Source organism: Mastigoproctus giganteus, chromosome 1, assembly GCF_048544385.1.
Source record: "Mastigoproctus giganteus isolate SK-2022 chromosome 1, ASM4854438v1, whole genome shotgun sequence".
Lineage (NCBI taxonomy): Eukaryota > Metazoa > Arthropoda > Arachnida > Uropygi > Thelyphonidae > Mastigoproctus > Mastigoproctus giganteus.
The window spans coordinates 57,384,881-57,407,736 of NC_143575.1; the positions used below are offsets into that span (position 1 = coordinate 57,384,881).

At 39.2% G+C, this 22,856-nt stretch overlaps 1 protein-coding gene across 10 annotated transcripts in view; it reads right to left on the reverse strand.

Annotated features, from left to right (window-relative positions):
- Nucleotides 1-22,856, reverse strand: part of enc (R3H domain containing protein encore) — a 702,629-nt gene that overhangs the window by 216,453 nt on the left and 463,320 nt on the right. For 9 of the 10 annotated variants that reach the window (XM_090373011.1, XM_090373031.1, XM_090373022.1 and 6 more), the window contains one exon: nucleotides 22,112-22,216. The exons of the other annotated variant lie outside the window; for it this stretch is intronic. In XM_090373011.1, the coding sequence (XP_090229137.1) occupies nucleotides 22,112-22,216 (105 nt within the window). The remainder of the gene's footprint in view (nucleotides 1-22,111; nucleotides 22,217-22,856) is intronic. 10 annotated transcript variants of the gene reach the window in all.

Sequence of the window (22,856 nt, forward strand, 5' to 3'; positions counted from 1 at the left end):
GGCCTTATTGTCAATAACGATGGATTCATTAATATGAATAAAAAATTTTCTTGTTTTTAGTTTGTCAATTAGCTGCTCTTCAATGTTATCTAACATCTCATCAATTAACCTTCGAATTGAAGCATTGCTCAATGGCAATGCTTTTAAAATGCTGGAAGGATTTTGATGCATCACTGTTGAAATTACAGTCTCTAATGCAGGTTGTATAACAGTCTCAGCAACTGTTTGAGCACTACCAGTTTTTACAATGATTTCTGTAATTTTATAAGATGCAATCATTCCATTGTTATTTGATTGTGTGTTCTTCTTAAATAAGGAAGCAACAGTGTTATGTTGCCAAAATGCTGTTTGAAATTTTTAAAATATTCGATGTTTACCAACTTTATCAGGATGTTTCCTTTTTAAGTGATCTGAAAGTCTTGACAGTTTCATAGCCTCACTTGAAAAAAACTATTACACATAAGACACAGGCTGTCTTGAGTCAAATTGGCTTTCAATAAAACCTTAAGCTAGATATTCATTCAGATACTGTAGACACTTTTTTTGTCTTCTCCCACTCAACCATCCCTTTATCCATAGCAGCAATTTGCCCTTAATGTCATACTGCTACAATTGTTACAGTAGTGAATGGTGTATTATTAAAAGCATAAATCCCATAAAGGACAAAAATGTCCTTTAATGGATTTTTCTGTCCTGTGATGGGTACTGTTACCAAGTGCATGGGGTGATTTGTTGTGTCCGTTTAGTATTATCATTGATTTTATTACTGTTAGTCAAAGAACTCTCTTACTGTCCTACAGGCATTTTTTAAGATTGTAACTCTTTGGCACCATGCCAGAGGTTGACATGGTGATTTGGATAAGCACTGCTTGTTCCATATGCCACATTTCTTTCACTTCTTGTCTTAGGTCTGAGTACTTCCTGAACTTTTCCTCGTTAAGTTTTCTGGAGGTAGCTGGGCACCGCTATGTTGATTTATTAGGTAGCCATTTCCTTCTTTTGGATGAGGGTATTTGTGGTTTGTTGTGCAGATCATCTTGTCCGTTACGATGCTGCGGTCCCAGTAAGTCTGAGAGTAGTGCTTTCTAATATGGTCTGAGGCTCGTACTTGTAATGTGGTAAACTTTCTTTGATCAGCTGATATTTTTGCACTATCATCTGATGTATCATCCTGGCAACTTGGTCGTGTCTGTCTGTGTACTACATCTGATTGATCACCCTTCATCCTGCAGTGACATACTGGATTGTTTCTGGGGGCCAGGTGGCATCGACAATACAGGTCATCTTTTATTCCAGGGTCCTTAGCAATGTATTTTTTGTAGTTCCTAGTGTTGATTACCTGGTCTTGGATGGCAAGCATGACTCTTTCAGTCTCAGGAAAAAGCTTCCATTCGTGAGCCAAGAGATGGAAGCCATCTCATCTATGTAGTCTTGATCGAGGTCATTGTGGCGTCTGCCGTGGAGTATCTTCTTTGGCCATCTTTCTGTCTTCGTTTCTTCTGTCTGTGTCACTGACACAATAACTTCTTCGCAAATCTTTCTGTCTTTATTAGTGTAGTCTCCTTGTTGGCACACAACATTCAACCCCAACAAGGAGACTACACTGTCTTTATCAGTGTAGTCTCCTTGTTGGGGTTGAATATTGTGTGCCGTTTGTCTATCTATCTTATGGTTTGGTAGACTAGCGCTGTGTTTTCCTGGATGTAGTCCTCCAGGTTCTTAATCGCCTTCTTCATTTGTTCAATGAGGTCAGTCAATACCCCCACATCCTTCTTTATGAGTCGTGATCCATTTCTCGATGGCCAACTTCAGGTAATGCTGCCAGCTCTTGGTCATCATTATCCTGATTGATCTCATAATATCCTTCATTGTAGTGTTGTTCCTATGTATGATCCCGAAGGACTATGTTAGTACTGGGACTGAAGAAGTGTTTATGGCTGTGACCATGTCCCTGGCACTCAGCTTTGATTAACAAGTTTCTCAGTCTCCAATAGTATTTCTCGGTCAAGTGGGCCTTGATCTCCTTGTATTTGTATGCCTCTCCCTTTGTCATGGCTTCAATCTTTTCACCAGTCTTCAGTTAGTAGTTTTGTCCGACTGGACGTCCTTAATGCAATCCATGGGTCTTGTCTAGGCCAAATTGCATCCTGATGCCAGTGCTGAACTCTGTTGGAGTTGATTCTCAGTTGCAGAATTGAGTTTGATGTCATCCATGTACATCAGGTGAGAGAGGATGTAACAGTTATTCCTCCTTTCTTTTAGGTTATACCTGCACTTGCTGTTATTGAGTATGTGGACAGTGGGATGAGTGCTAGACAGAACTATAGTGGGCTAAGGGCATCTCCCTGGAAGATTCCTCTTCTGATAAGTATTGGTCTGGTTGTGATATTCTTGACCTTGATTGTGGTCCTCCATTTTGCCATGGTTGCTGCTAGGAAGTGTGTCAGGGTTGAAAGTTGACTTTGTAGATCTTCAGTGTGTCTATCAGTCAGACAAGGGGCATGGAGTAGAAGGGCTTGTGGCAGTCGACGTAGGCTGTGCAGTGCTTCTTGCAGGCTTGCTCCATAACTGCAGCATCAATGGCCAATTGCTCCTTACATCCTCTGCTTACATCCCTTCTGCTGCTCAGCCATGATGTCCTGGCTTCCAGCAGAAGGTTTGATATCCAAATGGCTTAATATATTCTTAGTTATGCAACTGGTCAGTATCTTGTACACTGTTGGGAGACGTGATTTTTTGCTGGGTTTGTAGTGTCTTTGTGATTAGTCTCCAGGTAAATGTGACAACCCCAGAAGACTCTGGGATTGTGTCAAGGTGCCTTATTATCAGGTGAACTGCTCTGCTATGTGCCTGTGCATGCAGCTGAATTTCTTGTACCAACAGCTATGGATGCTATCTATTCCTGGGGTTCTGCAGTTGTGAGACTTTCTGATTGACTGTTGTACTTCTTCCACCTGAATCTCCCATTCTATCATCTCTTGTACGTTCTTGGTTTTCTTTCTATATCTATCCAGGGAGCATAGCCTTCATGACTAACTTCAATACTCCACAGGTTTCCCTAGAACTCCTCGAGTGCCTGCTGATTGTGGAGTCCAATGCCTTCCTTCTCCTCTTGTCCAGTTTTCCTGTAGAAGGCTCTCTGGTTTTAATCAAATATCTAGTTGTCTGTTTTCCTCTGGGCACTCTCCCTGTAACAGCAAAGTCCTTGCAGAGTGTCAGGGGTTTCTGCTTGTGGATGTCATGGTACTCTTCAGTCCTCTGATTATAGGTCTCAAGTTTGGGTTGTAGTTCCCAAAAGTTCAGGCCGTTCACTGTGGTAACCAAGTGCTTCCTTTGTCTGGGCTATGGGCAAACCTCAGTCCACTGCACCCACAACTCTCCAACATGCAGACACTGTGCCCAAAATGGACATGTTCATGCTGAATGTCTGCACCGAGACAAACCTCCAAGTTGCATCAACTGCAAATGGAGAAAGAAAGATCATCAACACAGTTAGAGAGGTAAACTGCTCAGACAATCAACGAGCTCTAGAAATGGCATGGCAAAGGACCACTAATGGATAAGAACCCAACTTCTCAACAACAGCTCACCAGACCTGCTCTGGCAGCATCACCCTCAGCAGCCAGTAATAGCAGAACTCCACTCCGATTAAGTTATGCATCATGTAGATAAACGCTCAATGTTCCTGCACAGTTGTGGATGAAATAAGACAGACAGCCGAGGCTCACCAAATCGACATAATTGCAATACAGGAGCCTTACACTATCAAAGTCCCAGCAGAAAACACACACAAGATAGTGGGCTATTCAATGCAGACAAGACTTATACAGCCTGCTAGCACTAACCCTAAGAATTGCACTCAACAAGCAAATTGATGTCCTTATAATTCATGGCCTCTGCACGAAGTTTGCCACTTGCATCCAGGTTATTTTCAATCCCACTATATATTATCTATCTCTACTGTCCATCTTCCAGGGACATAGATGACTTCCTAAGATATATTAAGTTTGCCATAGACCTTCTTGGCTCTAACAGTATACTAATAACAGCAGACATTAATGCCAAGTCCGCAATATGGTTCTCAACTTCCTTGGATGCGCGTGGGTGACATCTAGAGGAATTAATTCTAAATAGACATTTAACCACCCGTAACCTGCCTAACAACCTTCCGACGTATTTTAGCACCACTGGATAATCTAATATTGATGTCACACTAACCACCAATGACTTACAGACATGCATCTGGGATCGAGTCACAATACCGGACTGGATGCTAAGTGACCACTCAGTCATCTATTTTCACATTGGGACCAGGCACCTGCTGACAACTATTAAGGAAAGGGTGCCAGGATTAGTAAGGTTTTTCCACAAGAACAGTCGACTGAGATGCCTTAAAACTCCATCAATAGAGACTTTCCCATCCATGACGCTTTCCAATATGAAGTAGCAACACCAGTTATGTTGTTGTTATTTGGTTTTTAGGAGCATTAGCAACTAAGGCCATATTGCTCTGGGATATGCGGTGGTCATTCCCTGACCTTTCCGCATCCTCCGTATTTGGTGGTGACGGGCTCGAACCCCGGTCTAATCAAAAAGCGTGTGCTACGCACTGCTGCTCCTTCCCACCTGGCTACGGAGGTGCCCAGCAACACCAATACAGTGAAGCAATACAAACAGAAATTACTAGAGCTTCATATAGAGCAACAAGACAGAAAGTCCTATGTAACAGACCCTATGCACAGTGGAATGTGGAACTTAAGATACTAAGAAGGGAAGCCCATCGGGCACGAGAGCAATATCGGAACAGACAAAACTAGTCAGCAGCAGATGCCAAAAGGCTACACAGGAAATACCTGAATAAAAAGGACACATGCACCAAGGTAATAGCAACTATAAAAGGGAGAAACCTGGGATACATTCGTCCTAGAATCTGGAAATCCAAACTCCTGGAGGTTACTGTATAAAATCACACGGGGAAAAACCTTCACAACAAATATCTCTGGCACTGTCCTGGCTGACCAAAATGAAACCACTAACTGGACTGACTATCAGTACCATCATAAATATGCTCTTCCCAGACGACAACCCTCAGAATGACTTGCTGGAAAACAAAAGTATCCGAAAGAAGAACACCAAATATATAACACCGGCCCAAGCTGAACCCTTCACCAGCCCGGAATTGAATCAGGTCCTCAAAAATGTTATCATCAAAAAATGCCCAGGACTGGATTTAATTGAATATGTCTTCATCATCAGATTTCAAAAATTAAAGTTGGATCATCTTCTATTATTGTACAATAAATGCCTCCAAAAATCAAAGTTCCCCCAGGCCTGGAAGGCTGCGCTGCTCTGTCTGATATCAAAACCAAATAAGCCAATAACGAATCCTCATTCATAAAGACCAATTACCTGGGCAAAACCATGGAAAGACTAATGGCCATCAGAATCATGAATCTCTTTCTCTCCAAAGGTATAATTTCACCAGCCCAATAAGGATTCATCCAGGGCAGATCATGTGAAGATGCCCTCTCTAATTTGATCCTGCATCCGGAAACTTCGCAATCCAAATATGAACTTGCTGTGTTTATTGACTTTGAGGGGGGCCTTTGATAATGTACGGTGGGAAAGTGCACTGGGAAGTCTTCACACAGCAGAATGCCCAAGCAATTGGTTACCACCAAGTCCATAAATCCATACACCGGGGATGCGGGTTGCAAATTAACCCTGCCAAAACTAAGATGATGGTGGTGTTTAAAAACAAACTCGATTTATGAAGGCACTCCCAAGTCAAAATCAATAGAACCCAGCTAACCTTCGTAGAACAGACAAAATTCCTGGGCGTAGTAATAGACAACCACCTGTCTTTCTTCCCCAATCTAGAGCATCTGAGTTCCAAGACCAAAAAGTTCTCTGCTGCAATTATAAGGATCTCAAGAAGTGAGTGGGGACTCTCAAAACGAACCCTTTTTTATTATAAAGCTGTCTTTCTCCCAATAGTAACCTATGCTGCGGGGCCTAATTTCACAGAGTACCCATCAATAAGATGAAGGAAAAGCTAAACTCTATACAAAGAGCTATGTTACTTGCAACCCATCAAATCTGCCATACAGTTTCTACAGCAGCAGTTCAAGTTATAGCAGATTAAAAAAGGTATTCCTGCAACAATCCTGGATATAGAACTCTCACTAACTACAGATGTAAAGCACGAGAAATCTCGTTGTCTCAATAAACTCTTCATTATTATATGGCAGACCAGATGGGATACTTCTACTATAGGGGTTTGCAACCACTAAAAAGAATGCCCGATGGTTCTCCCTCAGCCTTGAATCTTCCTTTCTCATTACCATACACAGTTCTCTAAATGAGAAATTGCATACACTGGGACTCATTGACACTCCCTACTGCTTTTGTGGAGAGAGTGAAAGTTGGAAACACTTGCTTCTGGAGTGTGTACATTACCACGACACCAGAAACTGTCTCCAGAACAGGATCCAGGACTTCCCCCCACCAGCAGATCTGCATCAACTGATATGTACCCAGAACAGTACCTCGAAGCTTTCCAGACCTTTGCAGCTGAGGTATTTACCTGGAGGAGGACACTGATTACCAATCTCCAAACATGGAAATCCTGATCATTAACAATGTCACTGCCAACTGAAAGTCACTACTTCTAGTGACCGTTATTTCATTGCAATTTCCTGCCCCCATCTCTAACCCGTGTTCTGCACTGGAACTGGGAGCAGCCTTGCCCCACTTTTCCTTCTTTTTCACTCTGTCCCGTATGGGATGGAAACCACTCTCTCATCCCCCCCCTCTCTTTTTGATCTAAAGAATCGAACACAGATGTTCGATTCTTTAGATCATTCACGGACTTGTCTTGCTAACACCAGTTACAGTGTTGACATCCAGAGTGAATCTTTTAATCTGCTTGAATTGACCACAAATGCCCACAAAATGAACACTGCCAAATGTCCAGGCATGGATCTTGTTGAAAGTACCTTTATATTAAGACTCCTGAAACTAAGACCTGAAATACTTCTGTTTTTGTTTAACAAATGCCTTCAGAAAGGTACCTGGTTAAACTCATAAAAAAGCCTGGCAAACCATTATTTCATCCGAAGTCTTACAAGACCAATAGTAGCGCTCTTGGCAAAATTACTGGAGTGTCTTATGGCTATCCGTCTACACAACCTATTACACCTGCAGGATTTAATATCTCCAAACCAATGTGGTTTTTGTCCTGGCAGGTCTTGCAAGGATGCTTTGAGACAGCTGATTGTTCATCTGGAAAACTCAACTTATAAATATGTTTTAGCTATATATATTGACTTTGAGGGTGCTTTTGTTTCCCTTTGGCAGGAAAGTGCCCTCGAATGTCTTCATATTGCCAAGTGTCCTCTACAACTATACTTCCTTTTCCAGAGCTATTTTGACAACAGAGTAATAACTGTAAAATCTAAGTTCAATCAAATTTTTAGCCAAGTCTCGTGAGGGTGTCCCCGGGGATCTATCTTGGGACCCCTTGTCTGGAACATGGTCCCGCAGCATATCTCTCGTCCTCCTCCTCAAGTTAAAATCAATAATGTTCGTCTTCCTTTTGTCACAGAAACTAAAATCCTTGGAGTAACAATAAATCTAAGCTAAATTTTATGACACATTTTACTAACTTGACAGTTAAAATCAAGAACTTTGCTAGAGCATTAAGAAGAATATCAAGAGCTGAGTGGGGACTCTCAAAAAGGACTTTAAAAATTTATTATAATGCAGTATTTATCCCAATGGCCACAAGCACCTGGTTTCACAGAGCATTAATTGTTAGAATTAGAAACAAGTTATATTCTTTGCAGAGAACAATTTTATTATCCATAGTTAGTGCATGTCGTACAGTGTCGACCCCTGCCTTGCAAGTCTTAGCTGGAGTTTTGCCCTTAGACCTACATTTGACCTTTAAAGTATTGTCTTACAGGTTAAAGAAGCAAAACCAGACGGAGTTCATGGGAATCACTACTGACTGTCGGCAGGATATCAAGTGTTAAAAAAAGAGAATCTGGAATGAATTGTTGAATTAGTGGCAGACCCGCTGGGACACAACCTCTTTGGAATTGGTGACAAGATGCTTCTTCCTGGAAGCGAGTTTTCTTCACAATAAAAAAAGTACAATCATGGCTTTCCATCGATCTATACATGTCTTACTTGACCATAGGACACGAATCATTAAATCAGCAACTTTTCAGGTTCAAGTTGGCTACCACAAATTTGTCTTTGCAGTGAGACAGAGAGTTCGGATCATCTACTACATTCATGTAATAATTACGAGGATCAGAGAAGAACTCTCACCAATTATTGTGTTTTACAGCCTGGCCAGGAATCTTTGCTTATCCAGAATGCTGAGATTTTTTGGGCATTTCAAACTTATGCCAGAGAAGTTTTTGAGAAAAGACAGCAACTGTTATCTACAGTTTCATCTTCTGGATCACTACCTCATAATTGTTCTCATGGTCTCGAAATGGGACCTCAATTAAGACCTCATCTGATTGTAACCTCATTTGTCTTAATTCTGTATATAATGTATAACTGAACCAAAAAAAAATAAATAAATAAAAAAAAAATTGTTTTCCTCCACCTCCAGATCCCTCTGGGGGGCCCAGAGGGATCTGGCTCACCTTTTGGCTACATCAGATGGGTCAGATCTCAAATTGGGATAGTGAACACTATTTGAACTGGTCCACCTTCCCGTAGTGTAGACGAGTACCCAGAATCATCTCTCCAGGTGATTGATGTTTCTGGGTAGCCAAGAGGCCAGAACAGAACATACACATAATACACACAAACCTACATCATTCGCATATCTGGCCCATTTGTAGTGATACTGTTCTTCACATAGATACGAGGCGGAGTTGAACTGACATTCTAGGAGCCACCCTTTACATATACACGTCGGCAATCCCAACTTATTTATTTATTATTTTTTAAAATTTTATTTATTTATTAATATTTTATTTTATTATTATTATTTTTTTTTTTTTTTTACTTGCGCTCTGTTCCGGCACCTGGCACTTTGGCTGTCACAGGTGCCAGACAGTTTGCGCTCGCTCTCGCTCTCTCTTCCCCCTTTCCTCTCTCTTTCTCTGCTGGCAACCCAAGTATCTCTTCCTCTTCACCATAGCCAGGGTGTGGGATTAAATTTAGTTATTTATTTTTTTATTAGTTTTTTAAAATTTTATTTAATTTTTATATATATACAGAGTGATTCACTACCAGTGTGACAAACTTGCAGGAGGTGTAGGGGGCACAAAGATGAATCGGAATCACATAGCATTGCAGGGTCCGAAATGCCTTCGTCATGCGGGAGGTCGCGTGAACAAAGAAGCAAAGAAAAAGAACAGAAACAGCAACTCGTTAGTGTAACAGAAATCATTTTAATGACAAGTTTTACATTGGCAAAAAGCCATGCTACAGAAGGTGTTCGAAAGTTCGACCAGAAGCAGTCACACAGGCTTCACAGCACCGCCGCATGGAATCCCTAACGTTCTAGAAGATTCCTGGCGTGTCTCGAATCTCCCCGGCAACTACAGAGATGCGAGTGATGAGGTCTTCAACTGAATCAACAGAGGTCTCTTACACCAATGTCTTCATTTGACCCCAGCAGAAGAAGTCCAGGCATGATAGGTCCGGAGATCTAGCAGGCCAATGAACCGGACCACCATGACCTATCCAATGCTGTCCAAATGTAACGTTTAGGTGTTGGCAGACGTCATTGGTGTAATGTGGGGGAGCCCCATCATGCTGGAACCACATTGAGCGGCGCAACGACTGAGGAACATGTGCTTCTTCAATAAGTTCGGGCAGGACTTGCTGTAGAAAGATGAAGTATGCCCTACCGTCCAGACGAGGGGGCAGAAGGTAAGGTCCAATGAGGTGGTCTCCAACAATGCCGGCCGAAACACTGACAGAGAAACGGCGTTGAGCTGCACGTGTTCGCGTGCCGTGGGGGTTCTCCAAAGCCCACAAATGGGCGTTATGTTGATTGAAGGTTCCCTCTCTTGTGAAACTTGCCTCATCCGTGAACAATATGGATGCAGAAAATGCGCTGTCTGCCACACTCTGTTGAAGAAACTGAGTAGCAAAAGTCCGCCGGAGTGGATAATCCGCAGGCTCCAATGATTGGACGATTTGCAGATGGTATGAACTCATTTGGTTTGTTGACGGTATCCTCCATACAGTGGATTGGGAAAACCCAATCGTTGGCCTATCACTCGAGTATTTGTACTCGGATTGCCTTCTGCAAGATGTAGGACATTCTCCTCATTGTGTGGCATCCTCGTCGTTCGCTCTCGATTCATGGTACCTCTCGTGAAACAACCAGTCTCACGTAACCTTCTGTGCACACGTGCAAAAATCGCATGATGAAGAGTACGCCTGTGCAGGAAACATTCTTGGTACAAGCGCAGAGCGGCGCGCCCGTTACAGTCCGCAGCGTCAAACGCGAGGCGCATGTCGGCCAGTTCAATGTTTGAATACTCGTCCATCCTACTGCCTCGTTCGCAAATGCTGACTTCCAACGGGATCGCTGTTCACACGACCTCTCGTTCAATGTCCTGTACCGCATGATGAAGGCATTTCGGACCCTGCAATGCTATGTGATTCCGATTCGTCTTTGTGCCCCCTACACCTCCTGCAAGTTTGTCGCACTGGTAGTGAATCACCCTGTATTTTTTTTTTTTTTGTTGTCGTTTTTGCACCACTGGAATTTTTTCCCCTCTCTGTAATAGGCTCCCAGAAAATTCTGGCCCGCCTTTCGGCAACATCAAGTGGGTCAGAGTCTCGATACGAGACGTACGTGCTCCATTGGGACTGGCCTATCTTCTCGTGGTGTCGATGAGCACCCAGAATCATCTGTCCAGGTGATTGATGCTTCTGGATAGTCAAGTAGCCAGAACATAACAACAGGACACACATAATACACATAAACCTATACTACTCACATTTCTGGCCCTCTTACAGTGGACTGTCCTTCACAGAGATCCGAGGTAGAGATGAACTCACATTCTAGGAGCCGCTCCTTACAAAAACATGTCCCCCTCCCCCCCTACAAGTATATAGGCTTCATGAAATACCCAAATATTATTAAAAGCAAGTCATGTGACCATGGTTCTGAAGTACATGTTGCATGATAATGATTGTGTGCACATGCATAAGGGGGGGCGTGCATCAGCTGCAAAAGCTATAGCCTTTTTATGCCAAGCACAAGGTTGAGTTGTCTTTTTTCCGCTCCTCAATTTTCGTTACATATTAGTTTTGTTTTTATTTAGTTTCTTTAGTTAATTTACTTCTGTACTTCCTTTAATTAAACAGGTATAAATTTACCTGTTTTAGAAATAAATAAATCTTCTGTAACACTATATTCATCTCCTAATATTGTGCTAAGTGTGAGTGGTTCATATAATATAAGTGGTAGTTTGAAAGTGACCTGTTGTTCCCTTGTACAGTAACATTACACTTATTGCACTGCAGTAGTACTTCCAAACTAAGGAGATAATGACGTGCAATATTTCTATGTTCTATTCTTAATCTTGCTAAGATTACTCCTTCCTAACTTCTTGATTTAAAGCTTGTGTTCTATGGTTGGAGTATTGATTGAATCTGTAGTACTTTGCTAGGTTTTTCACTGATGTTTTATGCAGTTTTCCCTTATGGTTTTTCGGTAATCATGTATGGTACTTGCTCGTTGACCTGGCTGCTCCATCTGCTAATTCACTGCCACACTGGATCCAGCAAAATTGGATATGTTTCCTTTCTTCAATAAGTGATTTTAAGGAATTTGGAATTTGCTTTAAGGTACAAGGCACCAAGAGAACTTTTGAGTGCCTGCACTGCATTCAGCAAGTCAGTGCCTTGTATACAATACTTTTGGCAATATCCATTTCTTTTATATGTCCAAGGCAATCTGTATTGTTTTCAGTTCCACTGTGGTGTGTGTGTGTGTGTGTGTGTGTGTGTGTGTGTGTGTGTGTGTGTGTGTGTGTGTGTGTGTGTGTGTGTGATACATTTTCTTAGGGGTTGCACCATTTAGGAAAGCAGAAACTCCTACTTTAGTATCAGTTTTGAAACCATTTGTATATACAGGGATGTAATTTGGGTACTGAGCAAGCATTGATAGCAGAATGTAGCTCTTAAAAATTCTTTTTGGGAGTGGATTTTATCCCAGGTTTGGAGTTGGATATTACATTTGGATGGAGCCATTTCCCAAAGTGGAGGTGAAGTTTTGATGGAAATGCAACAGTATAAAACTCAGGTCTATGCTTATGAGGATATCTTTAAGATTTATACCTAGAGGTTGACTGACATGTGGACAAGCTTGGTAGATATTCTCCAATTGTGGTATAAAAATTGCCAACCATTTTGGATGGTTTGTCATGTCATGGCTTTTATTTTGCTTGCATACTGTAATATTAATTGTCTTCTAATTGACAATGATGGTTCATGAGCTTCAGCACATCCCTAAAGCAATGTATAGAGACAAGCCAGTGCAGAGCACTGTGTCATGCCATTGCATGATGAATCCATGAGATACAACAAAAATTGTTTGCAATAAAGAATTAGTATAAAGCAGGGTTGATAACTCTAACGTAGGGTGATGCAAAATTCGAACACGAGTACAACAATTAAAAGCCATAAAAGATAGAGGCTGGCGTTTTTTTTTTTTTTTTAAATGAAACTGCAAACACGACAGGTATTAGAATCTACAGTACTTGGTAATGTGCATGGGTTGAAGTTTGAGAAGGTGAAAAAAGATACTTTTTGCCATTAGACTTCAACTTCTGTAGATTGTGCTTTTAAGGAAATACATATAAAAGAAGGTTATTCCAGAAAAATGGAAGCTGAATGAATGAATGAAGAATGGTTGTTTCTCTGAGTTTGAATTTGGGCAATAAAAGGATGTTGGCTAGTCTCAGAATATGTTCTGAATGGTTTGGAAGTGAGTGTGAATAATAGAAGCCAATTCAGAAGAAAAGTGTCCAAGGAAGTATCTATAGAAAAGGCATGCAGCAGAAACAGAATGTCTATAAGAGAGAGAATGGAGAGACTTTGTTAGAGATCAGTTGCAATTAATCTAACTGCGGCATCACTCTAGTTGCCTCCCTAAATTACATCATTCATGGCAATGAGACCTGGGTACATCATTTGTTTGAATATCTCTGGAAGAACACCTCTTGTCACCATCTACCAAAAAATTTCAGATAATCAGTTTGATCAAAATGTTATGTCCACAGGCAACTCACATGTGGACAACAGATAAGGTTGATACACATAGGTGATAATGCAATATTGCATCAGCTGTTACTTTCAGCCATATAAGCATGCTCTGCAAGATTTGCAGTTGTTCCTCGCTTGTGTCAGAATGGCGAGTTACATGCAGTCGATGCCACGAAGAAAGAGTGCTATTGTTGCTTTACATGAGAAAGGATGTTCTTCCAGTCATATTGCTTATAGAGTATCTTGTAATCAGTCGACAGTGAGTAGATTTCTTTCCAAACTCAAGAATACTGGTTCTGCTAATAGGAAGAAAGGAACCGGATGCAAACGAGTCACTATACCAAAACAGGACTGCGTTTTGAAGCGCTTATGCCTTAAAACCGTAAAGCTTCTTCATCTGAGCTGAAAAGAGAATGGGAAGAACACACAGGAGTGGTAGCAAGCACAGTAACAGTCAGAAGACGCCTCTTTAAAAATGGACTTGTAGTCCATTGTCCTAAGAAGAAGAAGCCCCTTCTCACACAAAAAAATGAAAATGGCAAGATTAATTTGGAGTAAGGAACATGTCAGATGGACCCCTGAGCAGTGGAAGTCAGTTATTTTCTGGGATGAGAAGAAATTCAACCCACAAGGCTCTGACGGGAGACAAACGATTTGCTGCAGATGTGGTGAAGAATACCATCCAGACTGTATGGTATCTACACCATACAGTCTGGATGGTATTCTTCACCTACCAGCCAAATGATATGGGGGTGCATTTATGGGGGTCACCTGCAGTTTATGAAAGGTTCCGTAAATGCCAATGGATATCTGGCTATATTGGAAGGCAAATTGCTACCAACCATTAGAGACCATTTCAACCTGCCAAGTAACTGCATCTTTCAGGATGACTCTGCTCCTTGTCATCTAGGCACTTCTGTAGTTACTTTAGCTTCATTTCTGCATTAGAGGTTCGACAGTAATGTGTTTACATTTGTTATAGGTGAAAAAATGGTTGGAAGAATGGTCCATTACAACTCTTAGCTGGCCAGGAAACAGCATGGACCCGAATCCTATAGAGAACTGTTGGTATTGTGTGGAATCTGCAGTTGCCAGAAATAAACCACAGACCCTTCGTGAACTTCAGGAAGCCATAATTTGTGTTTGGAAACCACGAACTATCAGTTGATTATCTTCAGAAATAGATCTTGTCAATACCTCGACGGTGTGTTGCTGTCATCAGGGCCAGAGGTGATTCAACTAAATATTAATTTGCACCTGGTGAACTTTTCATTTTGTTTTCCATTTAAAATGGTAAACTGAAGCAAATTGAGGGCTTCTGATAACATTTCAGCCATGATTGTTATAGGTGAAACTAAACATATTTATATTTATGATGCTAGTCATTAATTTAACATGCCATCGTGAAAAAGGGTTAGAAATGTGAAATTCCTAGGTGATGCACTTTCTTTGAACACCAGTGTATATGATAGTAATATTGCACATTTACCTTCATATATATCCCCTAAAAACAAAAGCAAACTGGCTCACCTTTGCAGAAGGTGCCTTGATATCATCAGCACTTCTCCAAAATCCACAACAATTCTGCTGTAGGATTTAGCCACTGTTTGGGCTTGGTGGATCTTTTGGCTGGCTTCCAAAGTGATAAGGGCTTACTTTTCTCAGCCTTGGATTTATCTTTTTTGGTGAAGTATGGATGCTGCACTGTGTCCATTTTTTCCTCTGCAAAGCATTCAGAGACTGAATTGTCTGGTATCTCCTTTAACTTGAAATCCATTCCCCCTTCCTGTAAACCAGGGGATACTAAGGTTTTAGTCTTCTCTCCAACACTTTCTTTTATTACTGGTGGAGCATTATAGGAGTGGCGGCCAATGTTCCTTCTGTGTGGGTGTTCATGAGCTTAGTAAATACTGTGTGATAGAAGTGGATGACTCTTTAAGTGGGATAGTCATTTCTGTTTGAGTTTCATTGGAACATCTCCCTGCTACCTTCTGAGCATAAGAAGGTTTGTTTGTATTTAGAGGTTTCACCACTTTTTTTGCTTCCTGATACGATATGTTCAGCTCTGCCTTAAGTTTTTGTATTTCTTTTTCTTTTTTCTACTTCTGGCATGCTTGTGAATGTGCAAGGTGCTCTTCTTGAGAGTTAATCTAGGTGGGTTTTCTAGCCAACCATGATGCAATTTGTGAGCATCCCTATTTATGGCACTTAAAGCACCTTAAAGGATTTTGTACATATGGATATACTGCACAATTAAAATAGCCAGTTGTGATTGAATTAGGAGACCTTGGTGAATTAAGGTAAGAATGAAATTTATAGTGGGTGTGGGGTTCCCATCACTACATACAAATATTCATTTTGCAGCTGTCACTCATTGGTTTCTTAGTTATGAACAGATTTCCTCCTCAGACACCGTTTCAACATTACACCTCAGGATGAGTTCAGTATCTTTACAGTGTTACTACAGTTGGTATTCCCGTAATGGATGTTGCTCAGAGGAACTGATCTGATTTGAACTGAACTGATCTGATCATTCTTGAGACCAAATGTGACATTTGGTCTCAACAATGCTGTTGCCTGAACAAAGCCATCTGGCTGAAGAAGGGCAACATTTCATCTATGGAATTTTTATTTGTGGAGTGTATAATCAGGTACTGAGGTGTTACACTTGGTTTACCTTTGATTCTGGGTCTTTTTGCTGAGGTAACATTTTCTGGGTCATTATATAATTTTCTAGCAAGGACCCCCTTATTGGGGTCCCTACTAGAAATGTTGACAGGGTTAACCCTTGAAGACAAATTCCCACTAGCCAACTGATTCTGGGTGAGCTACCCCATGACAATCTGTCTTATTAAAGCAGGGGAAAAGGTGGTGTTGAAGCTTGGCCCCTCAACCACTAGGATCCCCCTTTACGAATTTCCATGGGTTTTAGAGAGCAGCAAACATGCCCGATTCCAATGGTATTAGCCTGGAACATAGGCTGTAGGGCACTGTATCCCAGTGATGCTAATCTGTAAAACCAGCAGCATCACTGAGGTGGAGGGAAGAAAGGCAGAAAGTAATTCCTCTTGAAAAATGATTCAGCTACATCTAGTCAAGAGGCAACACCAGTATACATTCTTTTGTAAAAAGGAAGCAGTTTCTTCTACAGAACTATGGACATTGTAGAATGCATGGAAACATTTCTCACGGATAAAAAAATTCCTTTGGTTTAATTTCTGAAATGAGAAGTATAAAATTTCATGCATTCGCGAAATCATGTTATTGATCAGTTAATGCAAATGAAATTGGTTCTGATAACAGTAAATTTCTGAAATAGACAGAGGCATTTATTCAGATCCTTAAGTCAGGGTTTCTTTTTTTGAAATTAAGGGTTGCAACTGATGTAAATTAATTGCTCATTGGTACAGCCTGTATCAAGGTACAAATTCCGACAATTTTAAAATTGAAAAATCATAATTGGAATTGGGTTTAGCTTGCTTATATTATGGAAATTAGGTACTGAATACAAATAAAATTAATAATATCCCTCTCTACATTCACACCTGAGAAATACTTCATTGGATTTTCTACAATGTGTTGTTCATTACCCTTCCAACTGGTATCTCACCATTTTGTCTAATTAAACACGACTCATCTATTGTTTTGATTCTCTCATGAAATGAGAATTAACTTTTTTTATACTGGATCAAGAATAAGATTTGTTTATGGACATCCATACTAAATTGTGCATAAATCTTATCTGTCCATTTCGCTAATTAACATTTTGTAACTTATTATTCAAAATGTTGATTAGTGAAACAAGCAGAATGAAAAGCTGTTTTGCAAAATCTTAAACAGAAATTTGAAATCTTGTAAAACAAGCTTTTGTACAATATTTATAGTGGAAAAACAAATATTGTGCAAAATCATTCCGCACAAAGAATCGCTTTGAGTTGCCCATGTATCCCAGCTGTTCCCTTTCCTTTCAGAACTGAAACTATTATGTGATTATCTTATTGTCAACTCAACTTTACTTTTACTGTCTTGGGAACATGTCACTTTTATCAAGAAAAATAGGACATCTGGACTGGTTTAAAAAAAAATAATAATAAAATTACAGTGCATATATAAAGGTGATCAACTTCACCTTACAAAAATTTCAAACCAGTAGGCCCTATATTTAAGCATAAAAATTAATGGCAGAAAAATAACTGCATTTAATATAATTACTATGTGATATCATCTGGGAAATTTTTAAATATTTTAAATGAGAAACATATGTTGCTAGCAAAAAATACATAAGTGTTAATTTTCTAAATTTTAGCTCTCCCTCCCTACTACCACCACCACCACCACACCACCACCACTATTTGCCCCCCCCCCCCAAAAAAAAAGAGTTAAACAGAGGAATTGAAGTAGTCTATAAAGTTCTAATAAATTGAGAATACTGGGTCAAGGACGTTGTTCCTTCTAATATGTTTCAATAACTACAATTTTGTTATCAATATGGGTTTAAGTGTAAAATACTTCACATGTTATTTTTTATGCTGCCTAATTAAGTGTCTGTATGGATGAAAGCAAGAAATAGACTACGTGGTCATTTTATTAAGACTATGAGCTAATAAAATGATGATATGTGTTGATATGAATTGTTTGTCTGATGCAACATAACATGGAAGTCAAGACAGGAAGGATACTGAGCCATTCATGTTTTTTTTTTTTTTCCCCAAAAAAAAAAAAAAAAACCTCTCAATTCCTGGAGGCAACACAGATAGAAGATTGTGCTGATGAACACATTTCTTTTGCAAATGGTAGCAATGTAATCTTGAACATATCCTTATCATAAGGATTATATGCAACATTTCCAGTGTTCTTAATCTGTTGATGTTCAGATGCACTTAAAATTCAGTGTTCTCAGTGGTATCTTTGATTTTTTTTTTTTTTTTTTTTTTAATTTGGGGGGGGGGGGGGTCAAAAACCAAGATATGCTAAGAAAATATGCCCCACACCATTACACCTCATTTTACTTAATTATCTAAATTACAGCAGTATACAACTTTTTAAAATATAAGTATGCAAAATATAGTAAGTCTACATTTTAAATGGTAATGGTCACCCTGGTGTATTCTGTAGATGAAAAATAAAAACCTAGAAGGTTTGATATTTACTAGAATTATATTTGTATAAATTTTAGTTTCCTCATGCATGGTATTCCTTTTTGATCTGCATTATTATTTTTTTTAATTGGAAAAGAATAGCAATAGAAATTTTTTTGCAGTTTTACATTTATGCAAAATTGTGTAACTGTGTTAATTTTTGATACAGCTTTAGTTTCAGCTTTAATTTTGGCTGTGTCATTACTCCAAGATTTGATTATAAGGTTGTTGGGAGCTGGGTTTCTTTTTTTTTTTTTGGGATAATGAAACGGGTGTTAATAAAGGTATTATTTATTCATATTTTTCAATATAGTATCAGCATTAAGGATAAAATTTTAGTTTCCCATTTTAAGCTATTTCTTGCAATTTTTTTCAAAAAATTGATTGGAAAAGAAAACACATCAAAACACTTGCTCTTAATGTGTTTGCTACTTGTTCCATTAATTTATTTTGTGCTAATGTTCACTATAAAAATAAGATGTAATGCGAAAGGTTAAAGAAATATTTTAAATTCAAAAGATTCTATCCATTAACATTACCAGATTTTAGAAGCAGAATATTGCAGTCTAGCTTGCAAAACGGTGGTGTTTTTCATATATATACTTTGAGAACCACTGGGCTGAAGTATTAATCAAATGGGAAATCAAAACAAACAATATTTACGTTCTGCAAAGAAGAAACACCTGTACTGCAAAGTTCTTGGCTGATCAGTAATGGTAGTGGGCTATTGCAACAGGATCTATAAAATCTGGGAAGATGGGCTGAGAAGTGGCAACTGAAGTTTAACAATGACAAATGCAAAGTACTGCATATGGGCAGCAGTAACCTCAGAGGAATGTACCAACAATGTGGTATTATGCTTTGGGTGGTAGAAAATGAAAAAGACCTAGGAGTAATTGTGCAGTCAGATATGAAGTTTTCTGAGCAATGCAGACAGGCTGCCAGAGCAGGTCATGGGGTTTTTGTCAATGATATACAAGAATTTGGCTGTTGTTGTTGTTGTTGTTGTTATTTGGTTTTTAGGAGCATTAGCAACTAAGGCCATATTGCTCCGGGATATGTGGTGGTCATTCCCTGACCTTTCCGCATTCTCCATATTTGGTGGCAACGGGCTTGAACCCCGGTCTAATCAAGAACCATGTGCTATCACTGCTGCTCCTTCCCACCTGGCTACGGAGGCACCGGAAAAGGAGGCGATTGTCCCTCTGTATAGGGCAATGGTCGGGCCATGCCTTTACTGCATGCAGGTCTGGAGGCCTCATTTTAGAAAGGAAGTAGATTTGCTTGAGCATGTACAGAGAAGGGCAACAAGATTGGTGAGGGGAATTAAGGGATCCTATTACCAAGGGAGGCTTAAGTTCTGCAAATTGCAGCGGCTGGAGACTAGGCACTTGCGAGGTGATCTGATTGAGATGTATAAGACCTTGAATGGGTTGAGAATGCTGAATTCTGATGGGATTCTTCCACTTGTTCAGATTACGAACCTAAGGGGGCATAAATTCAAATTGAGGAAAGAAAGCTGTAGAATAGCTGTGCGGAAATTTGCCTTTAGCCAGCGGGTAGTTAATTGCCAGAGCAAACTTCCATCTGTTGTTGTGGAAGTTGATGGGCTAAATAAATTTAAGGAGGAACTGGACAAACATTCAGGGGGGATGGTTGTGTGAATTCTTTTTTTTTTTTTTTTTTTTTTTTTGGCTGATGCTACATAAGCTCATACACTTGCTGTCTTGCATCACATGCCACGATTACTATTACTATTATTTGCTTTTAAAAGTTTATTCAGGATAATCTATTGGGTCCATGGTCAAAGCACTGAGAATTAACACAATTAGTATCACCCTTTCTTGAATTAAATGTATTGTATATTTACTAGAATCAGTAATTTTATCTTAATAAAAAATAAATGAAATCCAAATCCACACAACTAGCACTTCTGTTTGTTGAAAATTCTAAGCATTATGCATGCCCAAATTTACAATATATGATTGCAAGACTTTGTATAATAGTTAAATTGATAAGTAATCATCAGTGAGTATTTGGGCCATGAATTAATTGATTGCAATGTTGCTAATACATAGTCTACTTTTCTCTGTTTATCCTTGTTATTTTTTTTTCCCCCTAATTGAAGGACATGTGAAGGACATGGAACAACACTGTGAAATAAGATTTTGTTTTCCTGAGAAAAACTGATACAGAAACTTTCCATTAGATGCAAGGAGACTATGATTGGTAGGGCATGCATGCATGTGAGTCCTAGCACGGCAAGCATTTTCATAAGGTAAATTATCCATAGTGGGCGAGCATCAAACAGGATAACCTGAAATTAAGCTTTGGTGAGTATAACAATTTCTACAGTTTGTAAAATTCTTTGCATAACTATTCACAAACTTGCTAACACACTTCCACTTTGAACAGGTAAAGCACATGCAATCTTGCAGACTAACTCAGGAATCAGAAGGATGTGCAGTCACTGGATTTCTGATTTTTTAATGTTTGATCAACTAGAGTATCAAGTCATTGTGTGAGCGGGTATGTGTAAAGCACTTAAATGAAGTTTTGAGGAATTTGCTGATGCCTTTCTTCACAACATCATTACAGTGGTAAATAATGGGTGTTTCATTATGGTCCCACTACCAAACAACAACACCGTCGATGAAAAAAATATCTGGTATCAACCACCCCTCTTCCCAAAAGAAGACAAACAAAATGTGTTTAAATGTTGACTGTTAATATTTTTAACTACTTTAATATCCTGTACTAAGGTACAGTGCCACAACATTCTACTTTTAATAAATCATACCATAATTTGGCACACAACGTTGAAACAGAGGGAAAAACTACTTGAGAAACAGCCAAAGCACTTTCCCCATCAAGATTCTGTACACTTTCAGGTGCTGTGATGTACTTCCACTTTTCTGTAGGAATTACTATATTTTCCCTGCAGTTCATATCTAGCACCTTGCCACTTTTGGCTCTTTTCAGAAATGAAGAAAGATCTTGAAGGCAGGTGCTTTCCACCAACTTTTGACTTGCATAAAAAAAGGCTGTTAAGGTAAAATAAAACTGTTGTCAAATAATGGGCTGTTAGTTGAGAAATGAGATAATTGCATTGTATTCCGAGGTGCAAAATTTGAAAATGAACATTCTGACTGGATGTTTAAATGTATCATGTCGTATGTAAACTAGTCTCATTAGTTTTAGAATAGCCCTGGTGTATTACTACCGATAAACTATTTAACAAAGATAAAATAGTTTGTTACCCCTATTTTTTTTTCTATTCACCGATGCTGGTGTGTGTGTGTCTTTCGGCATGTGTGCACACATGCTTGCTTGTTGGTTTATGTGGCACAGCACCAAGGCAATTCAGGCCATCATGTATAAATATATTATGTCTATGAATCATATATGCTCTAAAGAAGAATTAATCTGTTTGTGGTAGAAAAAACCCAGAGAAAAAATAAATATATTTTATCAATAAATTGTATGTGCCCCGGGGTAAATTAATATGGTCCGAAATGGTAAACCCAGGGAAAATTCCTATACCTCCTGAGGGTGACTGGTACCACTTGAAGAGGCCTCAATACTTTCCCCCTGCCGCCAACAGAATTCAACTGTACAACTTTCAAAGATGTTGGCAAGTGGCAAATCCACCAAGAATGGGTGTGTGGGTGTCTGTACAACATTTGAGTTTCATGTACAGGATCTGAAAAACTTACTTCCTGATTAAAAATTCTAGCTCTTGCTTTCACATATTCTTCTTCTCTTTCTTCAATGGACTTGCTTCTTCTGTTGTCCATTGATGCTTGTCTTTCTGGACTCTTCTGTGTTAAAAAAAAAATGTATATGTATGTATGTATTTTAGGCAATAAAATAAAATCAAATAAAATAATCTTAATCTCTTGTTTTTCAATCACTTCTTTTGACTCTCTTCAGGAAAACTACTTAGCCTTTAATTTAACAGTTACCACTACGATCATAAATTAAATAAAATGATGAAAATAACCATAACGTCACCTTACTGCAATTCCAGCATATAACTCAGCATGATGTTGAATAATCATGGTCAATATCTGTATATTTCTAATGTGAAAAATGAAATAATTTACTATCAATCACACAATTCGTTATCAAAAAAAAACCCATGGTGGTTTCTGTATGCAGTAAAGAAAACTCTTTACTATGTATAGCAACCACCATAAGATTATTAAATTTTTGAAGTCTAAAATATTAACATTTGGAATATATTTTAAAATTTAAGTTTAAAAAACATATGTTATGATCTCTTTTGGAGCTCTTCTTGTGCAGTAAAACAACCAAAAAACAAATAACTAAACTGACTGGCATCTTTCCTAAAAGCGTTTGATCCAAAGTTGGAAGAAGCATATAAGATTCATCTGTTATGATCTTATGATTACAACAAACTGAATTGTCACACCGACAACAAATATGATAAATTTCAAA